At 39.3% G+C, this 24,783-nt stretch overlaps 1 protein-coding gene across 5 annotated transcripts in view; it reads right to left on the minus strand.

The window, feature by feature from the left end:
• Positions 1-6,629: 6,629 nt before the first annotated feature.
• Positions 6,630-24,783, minus strand: part of LOC117401466 (nuclear factor 1 C-type) — a 95,774-nt gene continuing 77,620 nt past the window's right edge. For all 5 annotated transcript variants that reach the window (XM_059013981.1, XM_059013982.1, XM_059013979.1 and 2 more), the window contains one exon: positions 6,630-18,173. In XM_059013981.1, coding sequence (XP_058869964.1) covers positions 18,153-18,173 — 21 coding nt within the window. In that variant the 3' untranslated portion in view covers positions 6,630-18,152. The remainder of the gene's footprint in view (positions 18,174-24,783) is intronic.

Consider the following 24,783-nt stretch of genomic DNA (forward strand, 5'->3'; position numbering starts at 1 on the left):
AACTCAAACAGTACCCGGATTCTGCACCATGCCAATGCAGATACCAGGTGGCTCTGGTGCTAGGAGGAGGAAGGGAGGCGCTTCAAGCAGTAGAAGCATCTAGCAAAGCATGACACATGTTTAATCCAATCAGTGCATTTGAATAGGGATCCTCAGTTGGCCTTTTGAAATGTCTGGAAGTTTCAACTTGAATGGGTTAACAGTAGTGTTTTATGTCCAGTAGGAATCCAGTTTTTACAGCTGCTGAAGGAAAAGGTCTGTGATGATAGGCAATGGGCCAGGGGAGGTTCAGGAATGACTGGCTCTCATGTGTTTTTATAGCTGGTAGAGAACAGGTTACTTATCCTTCATGAAAACACAGAAGGGGACCTTTCTTTCCCACCAGCAACATTTGTTTAGCCAGCCGGGCAACCTGGGGCAAGGGAAGGGTGCAGAATACAGTGCAGTACACGTCTTTGTACTTGTGCCCCTTTTTTATTATTACCAATTAGACATTAGCTAGTTAGTAAACACTGGAGCTATGGAGAATGGGTACTGCCATTTTCATAGGGGTTAGAGATTAAAATGTAAAGAAAAAACAAGCAATAAAATAAAGTTTAAAAAAAAAAGCAAACAAACCTATGCCACTGTATTTTGTGTTTGGAAATAGCAGAGCTAAACCCTTTTTTTAAAAGAAAAATTCCTGCGGCCATTGCATAAAAATGATTCTGTGGAGCGGTTACCTCCGAGAGCACTAAAGTGAGACTGAAGCCACAGCTCTGCCTCCAACTCTCTCTGGACACCACAAAAACATTCACAAGAAATGATGCGGGGTTCTGGAACGAAGACTTCATAGCAACCCATCCAAATGAACCCTTTAAGCTGCAGCACCCTGCCTGCAAATTACACTTGAAATGCTCAGCCACACCCCATTCCTTTCATATTTGTGAATTCACACAGATCCGTGGAACTCTCACAGAATGCAAAAACCAATGCAGTGTGAAAGCAAAAACAGTATCTGAGGGAGAAGATCCTGCACTGCTACTTGAAAATAAAAAAAAACAAGCCTTACTGAACAATTAACTAAAACTGTACTGTACTGTAACTTCAACACATTTGAATTAAGTTTTGGTTCCATGTTTATGGTAGTTTTCTATCTATTTTAAGATTTTACACGGCCGTACGTTACTGCCAGGTTCACTTTAAAAACACTAAGACCCATTTTTTAATGTATTACATTTTCTCAACCGCTTTATATATAATTTTGTGACCTCATTGCTATCATGTTGCAGAAAAAGAGTCTCTGGGGATTGAGGGCCTTTGCTCAACATGTGGAATCCATTTGCGCTCTGTTTTTGCAAGTCCTTCACATAACATACTGTAAATTGCGTTATTAGGTTCATAAGCACACAGTTAATATGCTCTCCTACACAGACAAGGTTCTGCGATGTAATTGGACCCCCAGGGAGCTAGGTGGCGCAGTTACAGGATTTTAAGAGTGCAGTTTCCTCCTATAATATGTGATGGCCGAGTGGATCTTGGACAAAAATAAACATTTAAACAACAGTCAATAAAACCAGTAGAAATTTGATTTAAAAAGTGAGGCTTTCCTCTTGGATGTATTTATTGTAGTTAGGCTAACTGCTCTTGATAGGACAAAGGCCAGTCCTGCTGGTGCCTGCTCTTAGCCAGTAGGGGCCGCTGTAGCACAGAGACTGTTGCTGATTCTGTGTACCTGACCTGCAGTAGCACCAGAGCCAATGAAGATCAGCAACTTCACACTGCCAGGAAGCAAACCTGTGCTCCCCAGGCTATACGAGTGACCCTGCACGCTACACGGCCGTGCCTTTGCCAAGTATATGGATTGCTTTTTTACATGGCACACTTCCCATACCTACCCTATTGTTCCAGCAACGTTTTAAAACTCATCTGTCATGGATTTCACTGCTCCTTGGGTGGGGTATCCAATGTTAATGGAAAAACTTATGGAACATTCCTGCAAAGACACGGCTTCATTCTTCAAAAATAATGTTTTCATGAAGTGTGGAAATTTAAGTGTATACTCTGTCTAAAGTTAAACTGTTTAGCCGTGGCATCGACTTCAGAATTTCCTGGCTGGGCTGCTCCTTTGTGAAATGTGTTTCATCTGGGTCCAGACTCCACATTTTCCTGTACATTAATCTAACTAGGGCTGTGTTATTCTTTCAAGGAGAATTAGTTCAGTGTACGTTTCTATAAAGTTAAAAAAGCTCTAACTTAAATATTTCAGTGATGGCCTTAGGAGGGGGGGGGGGGGGGGGGGGGCAGTGTGGCTGAAGCAAAAACTCTGTGTTTATGTTTAGTTTGGGAATGTTTAGGGTGGGGTGAGTTGCAGTTTGGACCTCCCCCTCAATCCTTCTCTAATTGGTTTCAGCCCTGGAGTGGCCATCCTATACAGGTGTGATGGTACAGTCTGCACTGTTCTAAAGACTCTACAATGGAACTAATAGAATGAGAAACCAAATGATGGTGCTTTGGTGACACAATGGCAACTACAGTAGGAGAAGGGTACCACAGCGGTAATATATTGTACACCTTGTCATAGCGGCACAAACGGCACCACAGTGGTGCAGTACAGTAGTTTCCATTCCGATTTGAAAGACTTCAATCATGCCCCCTCTTTCCTTTCTTTTCTCTAGGCTGAATTAATTTAACCTGTCTTCATGAAGCGCTGAGAGCGGCCTAGTTGCCCTTCTTGTGCCTCCTCATGCAGGTTAGTGAATTTCCATGGCAACCAGAAGTGTCCTGTTAGTTTTGACCCCTCACTGAACCCAGCGGGGTCTCTGTATTTTTTATTTTTATTCAAGTTCTCACCAGATAGCAAAATGACTTCATGTAATAACGATACTGTTGATATAATGGCTATTTCAGCAAGAGATGCATGTTTTTGTACTCAAAGTGTTACCATAGCATTAACAGGAGCCTTCCCCTAGCGACGCTCTCTGTAACGAACAGTGCTTTGATAACACACAGTATGTTTTTAAGTGTGTTTTCTTTGGGGCAGTCTGCTACATCCTTCAGTTTGAAACGAATACCATTCAAAGCCAGGTCATTCGCCATATTATTTGTTTGATACAAATCATTTGTTTCAACACAAGAATTGTGCTTGTAGTCTCAGCAGACCGCGTGTTAAATGTCTTTTTGATTAGGATCTTGATTTTGGGGGCTCGGTTTAGTTTTTGTGAAGAAAGTGAAGTGGGCCCCAAGCCATATTTACCATTACCTTGCAGAAACTGCTGTAGCCTATAAAAAAATAATACCAAAAAAAATGCACTTCCTTTCCAAATAAGAACTTATTTTTTCCATACGAGGGTCCAAAAAACGTTATATCAGAGGTAAGCGTAAAGCATATGATTGTTAGAATGGGGTGCTGTGATCTCCGAGCCAAACATAATAAAGAACAGAAGTTGAGAAAAAGCACTTTTTATGCTTTCTTGATACTTTTTAAAAACTGTTTTCCCCTATAGGGATCTAGATGAATTTGAATTCGATGGCACTTTTACAGACCATCTTTCATGTCTTCTTATTCTGAAGCTCAGGTATTTTATTATGCCTCCACCATCATAATGAAGTTCTATTGTTTTACCACTTTTTATGATATTTTTTTAAAAACTATTTGGTCTGGATACCAGTGTCATTACAGCTTTCATCGTAAAGCTTGGAGTTGTGCAAGGAGTGGGAATCTAAATCTTAATATTAGAGAGTGCAGCCGTTGGGAAGGAGTGTGAGCTTCATCAAAGACATCATTGTTAGAAGTTGGGATTACAGACAGTATCAGTTATGGGAACTTGACAATGCAATTACATAAAACCACTAAAACCTTCAACCCAAAGGCTGTACACACTGTTCCTTACAAGAGCAAGCCCTTAATGGATTGTAATTGCTCTGAAGCAATTGTTTTTTTTTCTGATGCCCTCTGAAAAGCTCTGTTACTAACCCTGCTGTTGTTCATTCGTTTTCTGCTATTGGATCAATCAAGCCCAGCACAACTTGCTTTAGCAATCAAGTAAATGGAACAAAGTCTCCTTTGGGGTAAAGTGTTACAAAGGGCCCAGTTTGTTGCTTCAATAAACCCGCTTTCTGATTAATTGCAACGCCTCGCTGGTGGATGTTTATTGCAAACCTTTCCCTGGTGCAAGGATTAAAATATAAATAGGGTCCAATATGGAGATCAGGGATGCACAGTAATGATATTGTTAAATAACAAGTCGCTTTAAATGACGTTTTGCAACAGTTGTTTTTTTTGGACAGTCCCCCTTTATTTACGGTGCTCTGAGTCATTAATATTGCAATTGCTCAGCTGTTGTGTATTTTTTGCCTTTTTGGTAGAAGAGCAGCACCATCTAGAGCACAGCTGTGTATTGCTGAACATCTGGACTCATGATAAGTTCCAGAAAGCATCAGGTCCCACCTTACAAAATGCTTTTCCCGACGAGCTCAGAAAAGCGTTCACAATAACCGACAGCACATTATTTCCCTGAATTAAAAAAAAAAGAAGCTGCGAACCAGCGGAAAGACTCGCAAGCAAATTCAATTTTTTCAATTTCATGCTTCATAACGGCGTCTAAGAAAAGAAGGGACTTCCAAGAAGACTGCATCACCCAGTGTCCTCTTACAGCAAGTCTTCAGTTACTGCATATTAAAGCACGGGGTCCTGAGTGCCAAGTGTTTGAGTAGCATGTGTCCAATCAATTACCGGGGTCAAAGAGAGGTCAGGGTGGCTCAAATGAGTTAATCTGCTCTGTGATATCTGTGATTCAGACACATTGGGACAGGGTGCCCAGTGATTTAATGGGCCAGGATCTGATATGACAGGATTATCTGCGTACTCACTGCTTCATACTTGTTTAGGGAATATTTACATCTTCACAGTTTGCAATTACTGAGTGACTGACAGGCAGTTTTCCCACGAAATGTTAAGTCTTAATTCAGCTTTTTTGCTCCAGAAGAAAGTTTCTGAAAGAAGATAAACTAATGTCACAATTTAGAAGAAACAGACATTATGATTAATGGACAAGCGGCGGCCAAAAAAAATACAAATGATTCTGGAAGCTGTCGATCCACCTTTAATAGAACGACCATGGGGCACAGTGCAGAAATGAACTAGTCTAGTGCCACGGTCTTGTGCTGTCCATCTGAATCGACTCGGTGACAGCTGGCATCAGGTTTTGAAGGCGAGTGCCAGCTATAAACGATCAACATTATGAGACGTGAAAATGAATGCAAACTATGAAAATTGACCTTAAAATAAGCAAAACTGCACAAGTGGGCCTATGTTGGACAAAATACACATTGGGGGCAACTGTGACGACAGACAAGCAAATATACCCCTATGGTATGTTATTGGAAGTTGCTTCACCTTTTAGGCATCTTATAGACTTCCCATATCCTTTGAATGATGTCGCCTTTATAAAAAGGTACAAGGTAACAAAACAAACGACTGTTATAAAGATAAGTGGCGTTGTTTTCATGGAGTGTTAGCGTTAAATATTCACACACAGTTATTTTAATTAGTTTTATTTGGTACTTTCTAAAAGTCCCTGTAAGGAGATCCATAGTTCAAATGTAACCCTAGTATTGTGAAAAGGCTTTATTTGAAGGTTGAAGGTCATTACACTGATGAGGGCACTAGCTGTTTTGCTGCTTAACATTTGAACCATCCCCAGCATCTGGTTATAGTGCAACTTTATATATCTGTAGCGTCAGCCTAGAGATACCAAAATGTCCCATAAGCACTTTCTGGTCCTTGCTATTGGTCCTTGAAGGATATCTGAAACTTTTGTAGGTATTCTTTTACAGTCCCCAAAACTTCACAATTACCAAGGGAGCTCACGAATGGAACGGGAATGTTAAATATAAGAAATGTTGGACAAAAATAGACAAAATCACAAGTCAGCAAAACGTGAGGCTTGCTTGGTAAATGAATGGGAAACTGGAACTTTTACAAGGGGGTTGAGTATCATGCGATCTTCTGTTAATGGAGTCAGTGAAAAGTGTCGCTTTTAACTCTTTTACCTCTGAGTCAGGAATTACGATGACTGGATCCAACCTGCCAGTCTGCAGTGTGCAACAGATTCAACAGTACAAATACAGAAACTCTGTCCAATCAGATTGCCAGCTTGATGTCCAAGAAAAAAGGACACTGTGTGTGGTAAGATTTCAATTGAATAAAGCCATATCCCCTTCAGTTCACTGTGTGAACAATTGCATAGTGTTATGTTTCCTATCTATGTATCTATTTCATAATGCCGATATGCATTATTATTATTTTTTTTTTCAAAGTTATGGCAGGGCAGCTTCTCGAACTCCACAGAGTTCACACAAACTGTTTTAAAATGTGTGATGGAAGGATGCGGCATGCTTTTTTTTTTTTGTTTTGTTTTATGAATACCACCTAAAATCAGCGCCGTTGCAGAACAAACGCCTGATTCGAATTTCAATCGTCTGTACCGAGAACAAAACTTGAAAAACATCACAGGGAGACTTTTGGTTCTGAGTTGTAGCATAGCTTGTTTATTTTTTTATACATTTTTTTTTTTATTTTATTTTTTTTTTTTGCATAGGGAAACATAGTCACTTCCAGTAATTGTATGTAGTTATGAGCATAATGGCTGAATACAATGATATAATCAAATATTGTCAAAGCTGTTTTTTTTCTTGTTTTGTTTTTTTTTTGCACACCAGTTGAAAAACAAGTGGTAATTTAGTTCATGCAAAGACTCACCAACTGACAACAGGAAAGAAAAAGGCTCTTGCCTCTGGAAGTCTGCAATGCGGTGCTTTTAAATTGATTTCTAAAAATTTAGCATTTTTGCAACAACAAAAACAAATGTAAAGAAAATCTAAATGCTGTTTACAGTTATATCAGCCAGATTTATTTTCTGCAACGTGCAAACTAAACAGCCACATGTTGTTCACTGGCATGTAGTGTGTATGTCTGTGCAGCAAGCAAGCGATAAATGATACACTACTATAGTAATATTTGTAAAAGTATAATGAGAAAGAAAAAACCCTAAAAGTTAACACTGCGTCATTGTTCTCCGAGAAATATCTCGAAAACCTCCCTCCGACCTTTCCTCCTTTTCAAACAGTTCATGTTTTGAAAACACGTTGAGAAATGAAAACAGCATGCTTTAAAAATAAAACACTTGTATTGTTATGATAGGGAGTCATTTTTAATTACTCGTGAGTTCCAGAGATTTAGAGCTGAAGAGTTTAAACAAAAAAGAAATATATATATTGAACACAATTTTTGTTTTACTTGAGCTGGCTTCGAACCCAGGCCTCTAAGGTACAAGACACAAAAGGCAACTGAATTAGCCTGTTGTGTCTCCAAGCATTTATTGACAGAACATATCATCACAACACAAGTTTACAGGACTTAATAAACAGAGTGAATGAAATACCACGGAACAGGGTGAATCCCTGAATAGCCTCGAGCCCTGTTTATCATGACGAATAATATATATATATATATATACATATACATATATATATATTAATGGATAGATAAAAAAGAGAAACCAGCAGTAAAATGACAGGCACTGCTTGTTGAAATTATTTTTTGGTATTTCTTTTATATATATATATATATATATATATATATATATATATATATATATATATATATATATATATATAATTTTTTTTTTTTCCTGCTGGCTTATTATTATATTATCGAAAAAGAAAAAAAAAAAAAAAGTCTGCTGAGCATATGGCCATTCCGTAAAGCAGATTTTATAACAAGACTCTGGCTCTGAAATGGAACCGCGGCACAAAGGATTGCTTCTTCAAATGATTGCTTGCAGTTGCCACGACAACAAGGCCTAGTGGAATCTAATGCTACCCCAACCAAATGAGAAATGGATTGGGGGGGGGGGGGGGTCCATGCTTTCCTCAATATTAAGTTTAAATCCATCCTAAAAAGATCAACAAAGAGTTATTTAATAAACCCACAAGCTGGAAGTCTGGATGAATAACTCATTACAATGTGTTTGTGTCTGAAAATAATGCTTATATAAATCACGTGCCAATTGTTTGTCCATTCTGACTACATATATTTTTTTTGACAGATGGTATTTTCAGGGTAGCATTAGACTGCCTTTGACAATGACCCCAGAAGGAAAATCTCCCTATAGCACCAAATACACCAGAACAGTTAGAAATGTGCAACGTTCTGATATCTAGCCTCTGGCTTGGTAAGAACGCGAGGCCTAGATCAATTTAAGGTTGTGATCTGGGTTGACATTGTACAGCCCCCTGCCCAAGCTGTACCTCACTGCTATCTCCAAACAGCAACACAACAAAAAGGCAATGTTAACACAACCTGTTCTGGCAACTGTTGAAGGGACTGGCTTAATGATATTGTTGCTTGATCGCCGCGCCGGGTTCGACAGTCACCACAAAACAAGAAGCCTGGAATTTGCTTCTATTTACACCCCCTTTAAGAGCAACGGCTTTTTGAGGCAAAGGAGAGTTATTGTGAAAAGACTGGGTATATAGCCCTTGAGTTTGGAGGACCATTTCCAAAAACCTCCTTCCAAGCTCGCATTTAGGAAACACACTCTGTACTTTAAACCATGATTTGCTTCTGGAGCAGGCTTTTGGTTACATCTTCATTTGCATAGTCACCCTTTAAATTACACTTTGAAGAAAATAACCAAAAGAAACGCATTCCTGCTACAAGTAACTATTGCCAATCCAAATTATTGAAGATTAGGCTGAATGTGGAGATTCAGAGATAAACCTGAATTACCTTTTAGGCATTCAAGGTTTGTATGTCAACATTAAAAATAAATTTGGATGCAAATTACCATTTTCCCCACACATTATATATATATATATATATATATATATTTTTTTTTTTGACCAATTCATTATAAATATATATATATTTTTTTTAGTGACAGGCGTGGAAAAGTCTTTCCCAATAAAAGCGATTTTTCTCGACATATAAACATTCCCACAGATGGAATACATCTCAAGGTGAATGCGCATTGAAGCTCTCTCTCAGCTCTCTCTCAGCTCTCTCTCAGCTCTCTCTCTCACTCACCAGCTGTTTGAACTGGGCTGGTTGCAGCACTACCACATTCTTGTAAACAAGGCAAAGCAAAATGCAGACTGCTGTTATGATTGTCAACGATTGATACAAGCAAATGCATTTGCCAGCCCAGTCCGATAAACCAAAATAAAATCTGCAACAGCCTGCAAAAAAAAAAAAAAAAAAAAGAGGACTGGCTACCTCACTTCGGTAGTCCTGTTACCGTTCCATTAAAAAAACAAAAACTGCTTGAATTATCTCTCTCTCTTCCCCTTCCCCCTCCCTCCCCTCTCAATCTCTGCTTAAGGTACACATTTTAAAGATATTTCTGGAGATTCACAACTTGAGTGAAGATTTGTGACATGAAACATCAATACCAGTATATCTAGTGCAATCTGCAAGTGTACATGGCCATGACATGCCTTGTGTTGTGAAAACAAAATAAGGAAGAAAGATCACACAACAAAAAAAAGAAATGGATAATGGAGAAACGGCGATGGGATTTGCATATTCCCTTCAGGCTAACTGAAGCAACTGGCACATCTTGGAATACGGGTCTGTGAAATCCCGTATTGATTTCTTGTTCTTAGTCTGTCTCAAGTTGTACAAATGACAATAAAACCTGCACCTTGACCTAACGAACGGTGTTGGCTTCACTAATGCTGTGGCACTTGACGATGGCAAGCGTCCCACTGCTCCACCAGGGGGCGCCCCTGTGAGGCGTTATTGTTATCGAAGAAGGAAGTGTGGAACAGTGCAAATTCTCACAGGGCTTGTGGTGGGGAACTGAGTTTGTGGGTGAGCGTGACAGGAACTAAGAGCCTTTCCATTTAAATCACATTACCTGGAATTATGCCGTGCTTCAGTTTAGATCTAGTTTGAATGTAGTGTTTTCCTCAATTTGATCCTACATCCTATATAGTTTTTTTTTTATTTTTACCTACTGTAAAAGTTTTTTTAACATAAGATTGTCACATTGAGGGTTTTTTCTTTTCTTAGTGCATGATATAAAGTCTTAAAACTATATGTATAGATCTAGGGTCTTCTAGTGGCATGTATAACATATTAGACAATATTAACGTCTTGGTGGAACGGGAATTATATTTAACTAAGTGCTCATGGACATCTGGATTAATGAGGCAGCCAACATCGCCACCTACAGGCGAGGAGGCCTCCTTGAGTAAACAATACAGCGACGCAAACCACTTTAATGTAATTCGCTGAAGTGTGGGACTGCTAATCGTAGCCTGGTTTAAACTGGAAAAGTAGTGTCGCTCTTACATGTCAGCTAAAACAAGAACGAAGTAAAATGGCTTAGTGGCCCACCGACACACCCCTCCCTCACCTCACGCCCTGTATAACAATATCAAAGTTGCTTGCGGAGTATTGGCAGCATTTTCTCTTGCTTGTGTGGCTGATGGGTTGTCAAGAACGCCTTCTTAAAAGGCCTTCTGTTATGTCGACAGGGGCAGCAGTGGAGTATGGGAGCTGTCATCGTCAAGTCTTAAGACAGGCATGTAAACAATATCTACAGAGCATCGCATTGTCAATTGCAGAAACAAGACTGTACATTGCATAATAACAGTTCACATGGCCTTTTCTCTCAGCCCTACAACAAAGTACACAAAAAACACCCCTTTCTCAAACTCTCGTCATGCTAAGCGCTTACAAATCAACTAGTTGCTAATTTTTTTTTTTTTTTCTTGTGGTTTTAAAATTTTTTTTAAAAGCTGCTTGTAGGTAAAACACTCCTTAAAACACCTGTTTGTTTTTCTTATGAAGATAAACATGACATTTCTCCAGGATTTTGCTTTGTTCTCTGTGTACATTGGCTCTTGCATCAGTAGCCTTATACTGAATATGCAAAACCGTTAAAAAAAAAAATCTATTTTTTTTGTAGTTTGGATTACTGTGTAAACTTTTAAACTGCAGAACCCAATGATGTCACCAAGAAAGTCTAAAAATGGTACATAATGCTAAACAATCTTGTAAGCCAGTGTAATGGAACTTTTTTTTTGTACTTTTTTTTTTTTTTTTTATCGTATTTCTTTTTTTTTGTCATCTTACAAACAGGGTAGATTAGGTAAATTGTATTTAACAAAACTATACATCTTACAAATAACATAGTCTTTTCCTATCCCAGCCCCCACACCCCTCCCTAGTCTGACAGCCTTTCACACAACATAGAAAAGAGCTTGGAGAAATGTCACACCCCCCCCCCCGACCCCCCCTCCTCACTACTGCCCTCCCCAGGCACAAGAAGCATTCAACTACGCTGCCTTGCCAAACCCCCTGAATCTATTGCTTTGTTAATTCTCTAGTTTTTGTTTTATCCTCTATGTACAATCTCAAAAGAGCTGTCAAAGACAAAGCAAAAAATTAAAAAAAAAAAAGCTTCTTCGATGAACAGCTCAAGCCAACAGTAAAAACAAGCCTGTGAGTCGTGAAGCACTTTTGTCTGGCTGGTAATAGTGCAATTGGAACTGAAGAGGTTGCGTTCTTGGGAAAGAATTTGTCTTGTGACCTGGAAAAGATTTTCTACCACTCATAGTGCATAACATAAGATCTGCAGATCAAGTTAATCATAAAGAAAATAAAAAATACGAGGCTGACGACTGTGTCAGCCCTAGCTGGGGGAGAGGTGTTTTTAACTCTATCACAATCAAAAACAACAACGACAAAAAAAAGAAAAGAAAAAACACAATAATCCTAAATAAAAATCTAAATTTGACCATAAATTTATGTAAGAATGGGCCAAAAGACCCCACTGGGTCTTTGAAAGTTAGCAAGTTTTTAGAAGCCCAGAAACTGTTGCCAAAATGCTAAAGCCCCCTGATTAAATCCATGCAGATTTATGGATACATTTTTACTGCTAATGATTTCCTCTTTTGACATGGGTGAAGCCATTTCACCACAAACCTACAGGTCTGAAGGCGGAACTCAGTTTTCTCTGTTTATTCAGTTCCTGAGTTGCAGGAGGGTCTTAAGACTACTTCCATCGTGCAACTGTCACCGTGGAAGATTTCTACTCCCTCTAGTCGTGCGACTGGCAATTCAAGCAAAGCTGGTCTCCAAAGCTGAATTTTTGTGAGCTCCAGCTGGTCGCGTCGCACAACGTCAAAAACTGGAAGTATGAACCAGCCTTAATAAGTGGGGCGCTATTACATGCAACACAGGAAGTGAATGCTGACAGGAAACCAAGATCTAGCATTAGAATTAATTCACACCCAGCAAAGTCATTTTTCTAAAACAAGGCTGACACAAGTGCAGGTATCAGTTCTCCTGAATTCAGCTTATCCTCACTGGTTTCCAGTAAATCCAGTATATTAGCTTTTCAGTTGACGGGTTTAACTCTGAGAGGTGGCCATCGACAAAAACGTTCTTTCCAGAGCTCAAGAGCGGAGATACAATCAAAGTAACACAAGGAGACCCAGCAAGGACGCAGTGTGCTCCAGTTTGCTCTGCTGGGTATCTCCCTGTAGCATCTTTGCTATTGTTTGCAAGAAATTGAAATAAACGACTGTGCTTGGAAAATTAAAATTAAAAAAGGAGCCCTCAAAACTGATTGGACCAGCACAGTGCCTCACAGACTCTCCTACTCTTCCCTCCCTCAATTATTAACCCTTGACCTTTGAACTGTATGGGATTTGCCCTCTCACAATACAAAAAATGATAAAAATCAAACTTCAGTCTTTTTTAGGGTAAGGACCTTTCTAACTGCATAGAGCGCAGCGCCCAGTTTGGTCAATTCCAACTAAAAATAAAAACGTAATTTTGTAGTTGCTGTGTATTAGCTAAAAAAAAAAAAACCCAAAAAACACAATTTACCATAGATAAGTGCTTCTATCATTACAGACAAAACTGGTATTGCATATTTTCATATATTATTACAATATATAAGCTGGAAGACAAGTATGGGGAAAACCATTTAAGAACAACAATTGATTTCACAATGAAGCAATGATTCTATGTAATGGCAAAACAAATAGATTTTTTTTTAAAAAACAACACATCCCAATACTGTTAAGTGCCACTAGAATATCCTATGAAATTAAAAACCCCTTTTTCATATATATATATATATATATATATATATATATATATATATATATATATATATATATATATATATATATTTTACAAATGGCAATTTCTGTTAAATGACAAGCAATCACACATGCGTTTTTCTCCCATCTGTTTGTTCAGTGAAATTGATTACAAGTTTTTTTTTTGTTTTTTTTTTCAAAGGCAAGGCACGTAATGTGGTATAAAAAATCTCGTGCAAAACAGAGGAAAGTAAAACAACAGGAAAAAAAAAAGAAAAACAAAACAGGCCTCGAGGATTTTGAAAAGGGGGCCCGGGGGTGCGGTAGTCGACTGAAGGACCAATCTGCCATGCGCGCACACACACGCACACCGGCAAATTACATGATTTCTTGTTGAAAGCACCATGCATTATTTATTTATTTATTTATTTATTTATTTATTTATTTATTTTGTCTCTGCACCTTTGCAATGAGAATTTGTATTCTATTAATAAATACAAGTCTAGGGTGCAGTAGTCTTTACTGATAAAGTTTGTAGTAGCATAGCGGTGGGTTATCAAAAAATAACCAGCGTGGATGGACAATACTTGTTTAAAAGCGGTTTAAAGACTATATATATATATATATATATATATATATATATATATATATATATATATATATATATATATATATATATATATATGATATGTGTCAGTTTGATTATGTTAGCACTAAAAGCACGAGTACAGGGCTCAGTTTACTGTTTGTCGTGTTTTTTAAATTCGAAATGTCTGATCGAGACTCCTGTTAGAAAAGGGTATAAAAGATCGAACTGAAACAGGGTGTGACTCGTGTGCTCCACACCGTTTCTCTTTTTCAACCCCCTTTCGTTACTGTTAATGTTAACCCGATATTTTCATGGTTTCCGCTTCACCGGTCTCGAGTCAGAGACCAACGTTTGAGGTTTGAGCGACTGCTGCATTGGCCCGTTAAGTACCAAATCAGAACACAAGCTCTATTTCTGTCATTTGATACTTTATGTTTAGAATGTAGACAATCAGAGAAGTTCTCATAACAATATAGTTAAAGAGAAAAATAAAATACCAGGTAGATTGTCAATTAAAAACGCTCCTAAAAATTAAAAAGTAGCCTGTCCTCAAACGAGGACAACGGTGCTTAATGAGTTAAAAGTAGTATTTGTCAATATAGGGCTAATGAACTGCCAGCTTTTTAAAAAAAAATAATCCTGCTGTTTCATAGGCACTTTTCGTGACTAACGACTGGGTTTGATATAACTAGTCTTCAGTATCTCGTGTTGCCTGACAAACTATTACGGCCCCAATGGCGCCCCCTACTGTCATAAACAACTTTTAAACACGCCAGCGCACAGAACGCGGAATTAACCCTATGTGCGAGATATCGCATGTAGCCTTGCATCACTGCTTCATTTTTCTAGATAGTTCATATCGAATATTCTCTCTTTAAAAACAAAAACAAAACAATACACGGTACGGCAAAACTGTCTTACCCTAAACCAGAGCATCATTAATAATAAAGAACACTCAGAACAATCTCATTCTTGACTAAGGCATCTATGTTCTGTTCTTACACAAGGGGAAGGGGAGGGGGGGGGGGGGCACTTATTTAACTAAATAATCGCTTTGCGAAAAATCAAATACAAGTTTAAAAACCCCTGCAATTACAGTCCTGGGGTTAGTGGACCTTCTATAAAATAGTTGGTAGTTCTGATTGCACTTGCCTCGTTGGCTTCCACATCTTTTGAGACACATTGAACTGGAAAGTATATTACAAAAAAAAACTCGCCTGGGTCTAACCAATGCGGCTGGCAATCCGCGGGGTCCTATACTTCCAAATCCGGTGCGGTTCTGTGTACTGGAAACTCGCATGAATGCATAGATATTTGATATACATATCTAGAGCTATATAGCTGTATCTAGAACTTAAGGGCACGTGAAAAACATTTCCGACCTTGTATAGCTTAAGAAAGTGGACATTCTAATATACCCCCCCCCCCCCCCCCCCCCGCCAAAAAAAAAAAAAAAATCTACAAAAAATCTATTCTGATTATCCACAAATAAAAAATCGTAGCTGCTAAAGAAGTCATCTAAATAGTAGTGCAATGCCTTTCATTTTCAAAGAAATGTATACTACAAAAAAATTATTAAAAAAAACAAACAATGGAAATAACTTTTTTTTTTTTTACACCTAATACTGCAGCAACTCGCGATCTTGCACCATTACACACAGGTTTCATTAGGAGTCGCCACTGTCATGCAAAACCTGCAAACTACTCTACTGAATACATCAACCAGAACGAGGGATTGTTGAATATGGAAACGGAACGCTGAGAAACGAGGGGGGTGGGGGGGGGGGGTGGGGGGGGGGGTTACTACTAAAACCGGGAATTTTAAAAACGTAAAATATAAGTAAGGATTCTTAAATTACAAACTCACTGGTGAAATAGAATAGGTGCAACTAATAGGGATTGAGTGCCTCCCACAGTGTAGAAACCTTTACAAGCCTAAGGATTCTTCCCATGGTGCAAACTACTGAGTAATACATCACAAGGCTGTCCAACCAATGACCTTTCATTATGTAACGAAAACTGCTTAAACCAATCAACTGTAGCTGGTCACCGAAAATGACATTCTTTTTGCTATTCATCACCCACAACAAAACCCGGTGTTTTACAGCTGAATTAACAATATAGCGATCAAGGTGTGTGGTCTTAATACCTGCAAACATACCTTTCATTATTCTTGCTGGTGCGATTTATTGATCCTCCTATTAATACCACTACAGTGTATACAGCAAGTTTATGAGTCCTATGCAAACAGCCATTATAAAAGCCTGATGCAAGCGCCATCTGTTTTTCAGTGTTGTTGCTTCGTGTCGCGTTCAGTTCAGATTTTACAGTCTGCTCACGTAAACGTTTGCATATGATTTGTGTTTTTGCAGGGTCACTGGTGTGGTTCATAGTGGTTGGACAGCTCTGATGTTTTGACATAGTGTGGTGGGATACTGCCCTGACAAAATGAGTCAGCTGTGTAAATGTCTTTATACTCTGCATCACCGAAATAAATGTAACAGTATTCCTAGCAACAGAGGGATACAACGGCACCTCTGTTTCAAATGTACTGTAAAGAATAATACCTGGCTAGTGCTTTTCTACTTCATAACCCTTGAGAAGGGTGTTGGTTACATCATGGTTTAAAAGGAAATGACATCCCCTTGACTGAAATACTGGGCCCTGTTCCCAATAACACACAGGCTTTGTGAAGAGGGCCCTGATATTACAGCACTGGCCCTTATTAAACCATATAAATATTACTGATGAATGTTATTGATATTGACTGCGTGAAGGTCAGGTTTTACGATACCCAGCTGACGATAATCTGGTTGCATGATGCCAAGGCACCAGATTGCAAGTTCCTATAGCAACAGTCAAACCTGCAAGCGGCTGAGGCTAGGGAGAGCTGGCCCCCATGTCCAGTCTTTTTCATGGTGGTTGTCTGCTAGAATTTGTGACGTTTCCACGTTAAAGAACAAAGAAGCACGTTTGCATATTGTTTAGTCCTAAATTTGCTCATTTCTTCCCAACTATTGCTGAAGCTCCTTGAAACTCGGGGAGACTAACAAATCAGCTTGCTCTCAGGTGACATTTCTAAGCGATTCCACCCCCCGCGTGAATGACTGGCTGAAGATGCTTCAGCCCTACACAATCAAGCTTCTTTAAAAGCAGCCTGGGTGTTTTCTGGGTGTCCCACAGGCTTTCAGGATCCAGAACCATTGAAATGATCGGTCCCCTTGATTTTGAAATCTCTGATGTACTTGGATTGTTCCTCTCCTCTGACCAGGTACCCTGACACATCAGAGGCTGGCTCGACAGCCTCCAGCTGGAATCGCAGCAAAAAGGTCAAACGAAAGTCAAACGAGTGCTTCTTGCCCTTTAACATGATACCCCACATGTCTTCATAGTAGTACAATAACCCCAGTTAATAGCTGCTACTGCATTATTGTAAGTCTAATACGGCAGACTGTGTCTACAATAGATGTGATCCCGACTGCAGCTGCAGGCTTGTGAATATTGTGTTGTGTTATAGTCAAGGTTGCCAGGTTTTTAAGCGGACCGCCTGACTCTAATGCACAGCCCATCATAGGACAATTTAAAAACTGGCATGGACAGCTCAGAGCATCCACACACAGAATATTAGACTGGATTATTTAATTGGCATCCCTGCAAATATATACATTTGGAAATTTTTAGAACAGAACATTTACAAATGCACTGAGCAGCTTTTAAATGAACAGGTTATGCCACCAAGACAGCGTTTTAAAGAAAGCTGGAAATGTGCAGGCTTTGTGCTTGTACTGTACATACAGGCCACTGATGCACTTATCATGCATACACACCAACTACCTACAGAGACCACAATTAGCAGTCGCTACACGCAGGCATTATATTTTCATAAGATTCCTGTGCAAAACCCAGAAAGGACAGCATTTCATTAATGAGTGAGTAAAAACTAATTGCAAAATCAATAACTAATACACTTGAGTTAAAAAAAAAAAATCATGATTGTCTGAGAAAACTAATGAAAAATCTTTTTTTTTTTCCTCTATTTGGGCTAGATCATATTTCATCTGTTATTCTCCTCCCCCCCTATTAAAAGTAGCATATTGTTCCTATACCTTTGCACTTCTGCAACTTTGAAAACGATCATTAGTATTTTTCTACTTTAAGAAAATAAAGGATTATCATTTTGCATATATGACCAATGTGGCACCTTATACAAGCAGCCCAGGGAAGATGTGAGACTGAAGACTGTTGTTCTCTGAAAGATGTTGCTCGGGTGATAGTGTTTCTGCACCTTTTTTCTTTTTTTCTTTTCTCTCTCCCGCCTTCCTCTTCTTTGTCATTCCTCTTTTTCTTAAAGGCGAGTTGAAGTATCTTTAAATATATCCCCTCTTGCATCTTTCACAATTTTTCCCCCCCACACAAAATCCCAAATCTGTGTCCGTTCTCTAAGGGTTATCCGCAGCATTCAGTTGCCCAGATACCAGGACTGCAAAAGAAAAAGAAAAATTGAATTAGTTTATTCATTTCAAATATGCAGGGCTGTACTTAGAAACAAAGTGGATATGTGGCCAGGAATCTTGGCCTGATTCCAGTAAGAGAAACCGGCTGTTGACCAGCTGCTGAAAATGCCTTAAGTATTCAATTTAAATATACCACTCCAGGATAAAGGACAGGGTCTAAACAATGGGGAAGTGGCCTGCAAGAACAACATTGAAATATTTACTATGGAAATTATTTCACATTTAATGGAGGTATGTAGAAATTAACTTGTCTGTTGCCAGATTCTTATTTTTTTCATATGTACTGAACCCTAAGTAGAACCACTTGTGCAATTGTGTTCATTTTAAGGTCCTGCCTTGCATCATTTTTTTTAATATAAGTGCCATCTTTAAACGTCTCGTCAGCCTGTTGCTTAGCATCAGAGGTTCATTTGTACCGGATCGCAACGGGTCCCAGATCCGGTACCTTTTTATCCAATAGGTGAAAATGTAACCGTTTGCAAATGATGAACTGTATGAAGAAAAAAAAATAAAATCAATATACATAACATGCACAATATAAAATGCATATATGGGAGCTACTGTAAATCAAGGTTAGTACATTAGGTCTAGAGGCAAAAGTGCTATCCCTTATTTAGAAGATATGGTACGTTTTTGTTGACAAATCAAACCCCCGGATGCGATAAACAGTAAATATATTGTTTCAAGGTGCCGCTCACATTAAAAAATAGCAGGAAATAAATTCCTTAAAATGAGCAAAAATGCGCAAGGAAATGATTTAACATTTCAAGTATTTACAATTAAAATGCCAAACCGATGCGTTCTTGTTCAAGACCTGACCACCTCAGCAACCGTCTTGATGTTTTTAACGTTGCAATAATACGACACTTCTTTAAAACTAAAGGCTCTGTAATTCAAAAACGTAAAAAGACTTGTGAGTTAATCCTCCTCGAGGGCCATAAATCATTCAATCCGCAGAGAGAGTGCCCAGAAAGCGCTTGTGAATTAAACAGCTTTGGAATGCCATTCTTTTTGCCCAGCCTGCCTGAGGGAAAGCCTGGGAGAGGTGTCTGCTCCTCCCTCCCAACCTGTGCTTCAGATGGGCACCTCATAAATCCAATAAAATGCCACATGCCACTCAGCAGATGGCCATGCCATCTGTTTGCCAACCCCACAGCTTTGTTCCACTGCTGCGCGCTGGCAGATGCCAGTTCCCAAGGATCTCCCCGCCTGTAAAAGCAGCACCAGCTTCCTGTAAAACTGGCACATCCGATGCCATCTGCATGGCAATTATAAATAATGCACCGGGCTCTGCTTTTATATAAGTGACTCTGCCAGAAGGCTGCCCGATATCCATCTGGGCTTTTCTAAAGATGTCTGTTCCAAGGGCTGCGTAATCAGACGGTATCGTCCCCTAATGGCTCTCAAACACTAAGAGCCAGTCTAAAAATAAATAAAACGCAGCTATTAAAAATAATATGGAGTAAAACTGCACTTAAATCAGAACGCCATCCCAGCAGGATTCGGTGTAATATGCCTTTTTTTTTTTAAATATGCCCTAATAAGATTTTGGCTTTTGCTGCAGACCACTAAAGTCTTTAAAAATTTACAGAGTGGAAAAAAGTAGCCAATTATTATTATTATTATTATTATTATTATTATTATTATTATTATTATTATTATTATTATTTCTGAAATTTTCCCCATCAAGTGTTTAGTCATGTAGTTCTGCAGTTCAGACCCTTTCCAGTAGGATTCTAGTTTTTATATCAAAATCTAAATCAATAAAACAAAAAAACACAGCTGGAGATTCCTTTGCATGCATTTTTATTTTTGCTTGCTTGAGCTTCAGTTTGGGGTGTTTAACCCCTGCTTCTCTCCCCAGTTGACTGCAGCAATTCCCCACAGCAGCTCAGGAGAACTGAAGGTCAAGGGGCATGCTCCAATCCCACCACCAAGCCCAGGAGTATGGATGCAAACAAAACCAAAAAAACACTTCTGATAACTTTGAACTTGTTCCGCTAGCCATCCCTAGTGTTAATAAAGACTCTCGCTGGCTGGCCGACCTGCTTATATAAAAGAAACTTCAAACACATCAGTCCACTCGACATCCCAGAGATTTTGATTTACTGTCAGCACAGGCAGGAGGCAAAACAAACTAGGCCCCCACAGACACACACACACACACACACACACACACACACACACACACAGAGAGATTTGGTACACCAGTATGAAAAACACACACTCCCATTACTGTCCTCTACTATTACCTGCATGGAAGCCCAGAAATATTCACTATTCCAAACTCCACAGCCATACTTTAAAACCTTATCCGCAAAAGTGATATCATCACTGCTCCACCTTTTTCTTCGGCTGCAGGTGCTTGTATTTGATACTTTGGAATGTGTAAGTTAAAAAGTTGCCACTGCTTCCTGGTACCAGCTCACTTCCTGTGCTGCAGCGCAGATTTGCTCAGTTTTCAGCTGCACTCAGGTCACGTGACTTAGTGCACAGGAGATGATACCAGGAAGTAACAGCTGGATTTTTTAAAAAATGCATCAACGCCTTCAACACAAGAAAATGGGGTGCTGGTAATGCTAAAAGGAGGTAATAGATTTGAAAACATTGCTTAGTACTACTTTATAAGTCGTAAGAAATGTATTCAACTAGTGTGGGCCTCAGTTTGCATTCACACACACGCAAACTACATATATACATAACTCGCCAAAAACGTTGGCAGGTGGGTGGGCCCTGGTTAGCCACCCTTTGAAATGCTGATTCCCTTAAGACCACAAAACTAAAACGAGGTATGTCATTTCCAAGGCTGCTCTGCAATCAGTGGGATTCTCATCTCTTTTTAACTAGCCCTGTACGCCTGCCAAACGTCCAGGGAAGCCCGGACAGATTCTTGAGGTTTCTTGTTTATTGTGCTCTGCGGTAGATGAGCACTTTGGTGTGGGTGACTTTTTCCACTGAAAAACATTTTTCACTGAAACATTCCGACGTTAGGGTTTGGGAATGAGTCGTCAGACTGTGCAGTTCAGGTTGATTTATAATGTAAAAAAGCATATACTCAGTAAAGAAGGAGGCTTTTGTGATGGTTCCTTGCGGTTTGCGCAGTCTTGCATATGGAAGCAACTAGCACTGTATCTGTCAAAGTCTGCTGCTGTCTAGCCCATTGTGACTGAAACTGACTTGCAACAGGGAGATGCATCATTTATATATTACAGCATGTCAGCAGGATTGGGTTTGAAATGAACCAGCCCTGTTTGAAACGTGATTTTTTTTTTAAGTTGTCTTTTTAGGTTTGTAATTAAAGAGCTGATTTAGGAGCACAGTTATAATTGGAAAGCCAACTCAGTTAGTTGTATTATGCAAAGACTCCTGCTGTTCATTTAATCTCTGCACACCATTAAACCAATTAGGCCAAGTGAACACACAAACACAGAACAGCTGATCACTGAGCTAAAGAATCTCCACTGGGTTTAAAGCTGCGCAGGCCTGTGTGTATGGGAGAAGGTTTATTGAAACCAGCTGTCAAAATTTTAATACAGTGTTTCATATCTGTTTCCAACACGAGGTGCAGTGATTAACCCACGGACCACTACGAACATGGGAAAAATATATGCATATTCATTTTTACCAAGTACATAAATACTGGTCTTTAATATACTATACCCCCGTCGGTCAAAAAGTTTTAATGACATTTTTAGAAATTTTAAAACAGTTTGTGCGAACTCTATGGAGTTCGAGAAGTTGCCCTGCCATATCTTTGAAAAACATCTATGCATTATAAAATACAGATAGGAAACTTAACGTGGTACAATAGTGCACACAGTGACTGACCTAGCATTCTGTTCCAAATGTCATGCAGTCATTAGGGTTGCCCACAGAGCCTTTTAATTGAAACTGTTTGTAAGTGCCGCTGCTTTTGTGACAGAGTCTGGTTGATGAAGTGCTATGCGCTGTATATATGTCTTCATTTAAGGTTTCAAACCAACAGCTGTTTCCTTTCAGACGCAGTGTGCAGCAAGTCAGAATTAAGGTTGCCAGTGAATGGTTTCACGTGGGCTTAGCGCCAGCAGCACAGCTTCATTTAGGAAAAGGCTGATTTATACAGTGCATAACCAGCATACATCTTTAAAGGGGTCGTGCACCCAACAGTGTTTTCAAGCACAACTTACATAATAATTGCAGTTTTTTTAAATTGGGTGTATGCTGTTTTCTGTGTATATGCAGTTACTCCTTTGGTTTCCTATATAAGCCCATGAGCAAGGTACTTTACACACACTTTACAGTAAATAAAAAAAAAAACAAAAAAAAAAAAAACTGTATAAATGGGTAATTGTATGTAACAAAATATGTATGTAAAAAAATAATAATAATAATGTGAAATAGTGTATAATGTGATATCTTGCAACAATTGTAAGTCGCCCTGGATAAGGGCATCTGCTAAGAAATAAATAATAATAATAAGCCCATGTGCTATCTCAGAGTACACATGCCCCCGCCCACAGCTGGGATAAGTTCAAACACCCCTTATAAAAGTTTCCACTGCTAAAAGCATAGCAAAGTGTGAACGAAATCCAAATCGAAATGTGTTTATGTCTAGATGCTGAGATCATTTATCTTCTCTACGTAATGGTTTGAAATGTCGAGATCCTGAGATAATTAACGGGACAAAACAGTAAACTGCCATGGTAACATCAATAACAACTGCACAGATTCCCAGTCTATCTCTTCATCTTTTTTCATATAGTCCAGCACACACACCCACTCGCTTATTTTGCGCATCACCTCCATTCCCCCCCACCCCCCGCCCCTTGAGGAGTCTTTTCAGCAGCTGTTAGAGTATCAGAATTAGCTAAGAGGGCATGATACTGTTTCTCTCTTAACATGGAACCATTCGAAACCCTATGAAAGTATGATAAAGAACAGTAAAGATATAGTCAGTGTGTGATATCAAGTGCATATTCCCACCATTCAAAGAAATCTGTGCATGCAGTACCAACTGTACCCCCAAGGGGGCAGTGTTTACCATTGTCACTCCCACCCCAACTGCTTCCACTTTCCAAACTATAATCCATTAATTGTTCTGCATCCCCCCCCCCAGGAAATTACTGCCACTTCCACTGGATTAATAGTAAAAGGATCTATTGGGTCTGCCTCTGTGGAAGACAGTAGAAAGCAGCGGTGCGCGATTACACTCTAATAGAACTCCACCGTACGTGGAATTCTTTATCAGTGTTCTTAATTCTAATCAAATCCATTTAAAAGCCATTAGGACAGACTCTCGTCTGCTGTGGTGACCTGGCTGAGCAGACTTCCAAGAGAAAAGAAATGCCCATATAACCGGTTTTATGCTGGAGTCTCAAGGACTTAATGCATACTGGTAGAAGAATACAAATTAGATTACCAGTCAGCTGCTCCAGAGTCTAAGTGTGTTTTAGACACGTTTTGGCTGCCCTGTGTCTTTCCATGAACAACATAGCTATCAAAGAATGCATCAGCAGTACAAGAACTGTTTTTTTTTCAAACCTACTTCTTAATAATAAAATAATTAAAAATGCTAGTATTGAGCCATGTAGTCTGGGAGACAGGAAACACTTCTAAACAAACAAACAAACAAAAACTGTTTTATCGAATTCGGGGTCCATATTCTAACAGCCTGTTAAATCTTTTATGTATCAGCAACAGTTTTTGCATTCTGCAAAACTCACAGGAGTGAAATATAAAGCCTGTAGCTTTCCCTGCTGAAGTAACACTAAAGCAGCTCAACCAAATAAATACAAATACACTTTGGGGAAAATCGAAATCATTCCATTAACACACAGTCACCAACGAGGCCTTTAGTTCAGAACTATTGCCTCACATTTGCTTTTTCTATCTTAATAATTCCTTTTTATTTCCTCGCTAGAAAGCCTCTCCGTGCTGACTCTTTAAAGAAAAGTTAGGGACCTTGTGACTGCAGTTAAATACAGGAAGTATGAGCAGCAAATCCCTGCACAGGATGAACAAAAAAAAACAATTGGAATGCTTCCATCGGGGCTGTTGCTAGGGCCAGAGTTCTGAAGTGTAAACAACAGAACGAATCGACTTCATCTACAGTCTACTACTTTAAAAAGAAAGACCCTTTCCTAGTCTGCAGTCCTACTCTACTGTACTATTTACATACACACCCTCACTAATAACGCTGGACTACGTTTTAATCAGCCTGTAAAAGTCGATAACAGCAGCTGTGTAATGCAACTACCCCTCAGTATCTGGATGAAAAAAAAAAAAGCCGAGAAGGCATTGATTGCTTTGGTCTATTGTTCCCTTTCCCAGTCCCTGAAGTTCAAGTTCATCCTGCAATTACATCATGTCTGGTTTCCCGTGGCAACCAGACAGCCCTAGACGTGGCCACCCCACTGCAAGAGCACAACGGCTTTCCTTATGCGGTGCAGAGAGAGGCTTGCACAGACCGGGGCTCCTAATAGGAAAAGCTCTGCTGGAGCGCACAGGTTGCAGCACATTCGTGGGCATGTGCAGTGCGCTCACTTTGAACTTTAACACAGGAAAGGACTAGGCTCTACAAGACAGGAATTCACTTCT

Source organism: Acipenser ruthenus, chromosome 47, assembly GCF_902713425.1.
Source record: "Acipenser ruthenus chromosome 47, fAciRut3.2 maternal haplotype, whole genome shotgun sequence".
Lineage (NCBI taxonomy): Eukaryota > Metazoa > Chordata > Actinopteri > Acipenseriformes > Acipenseridae > Acipenser > Acipenser ruthenus.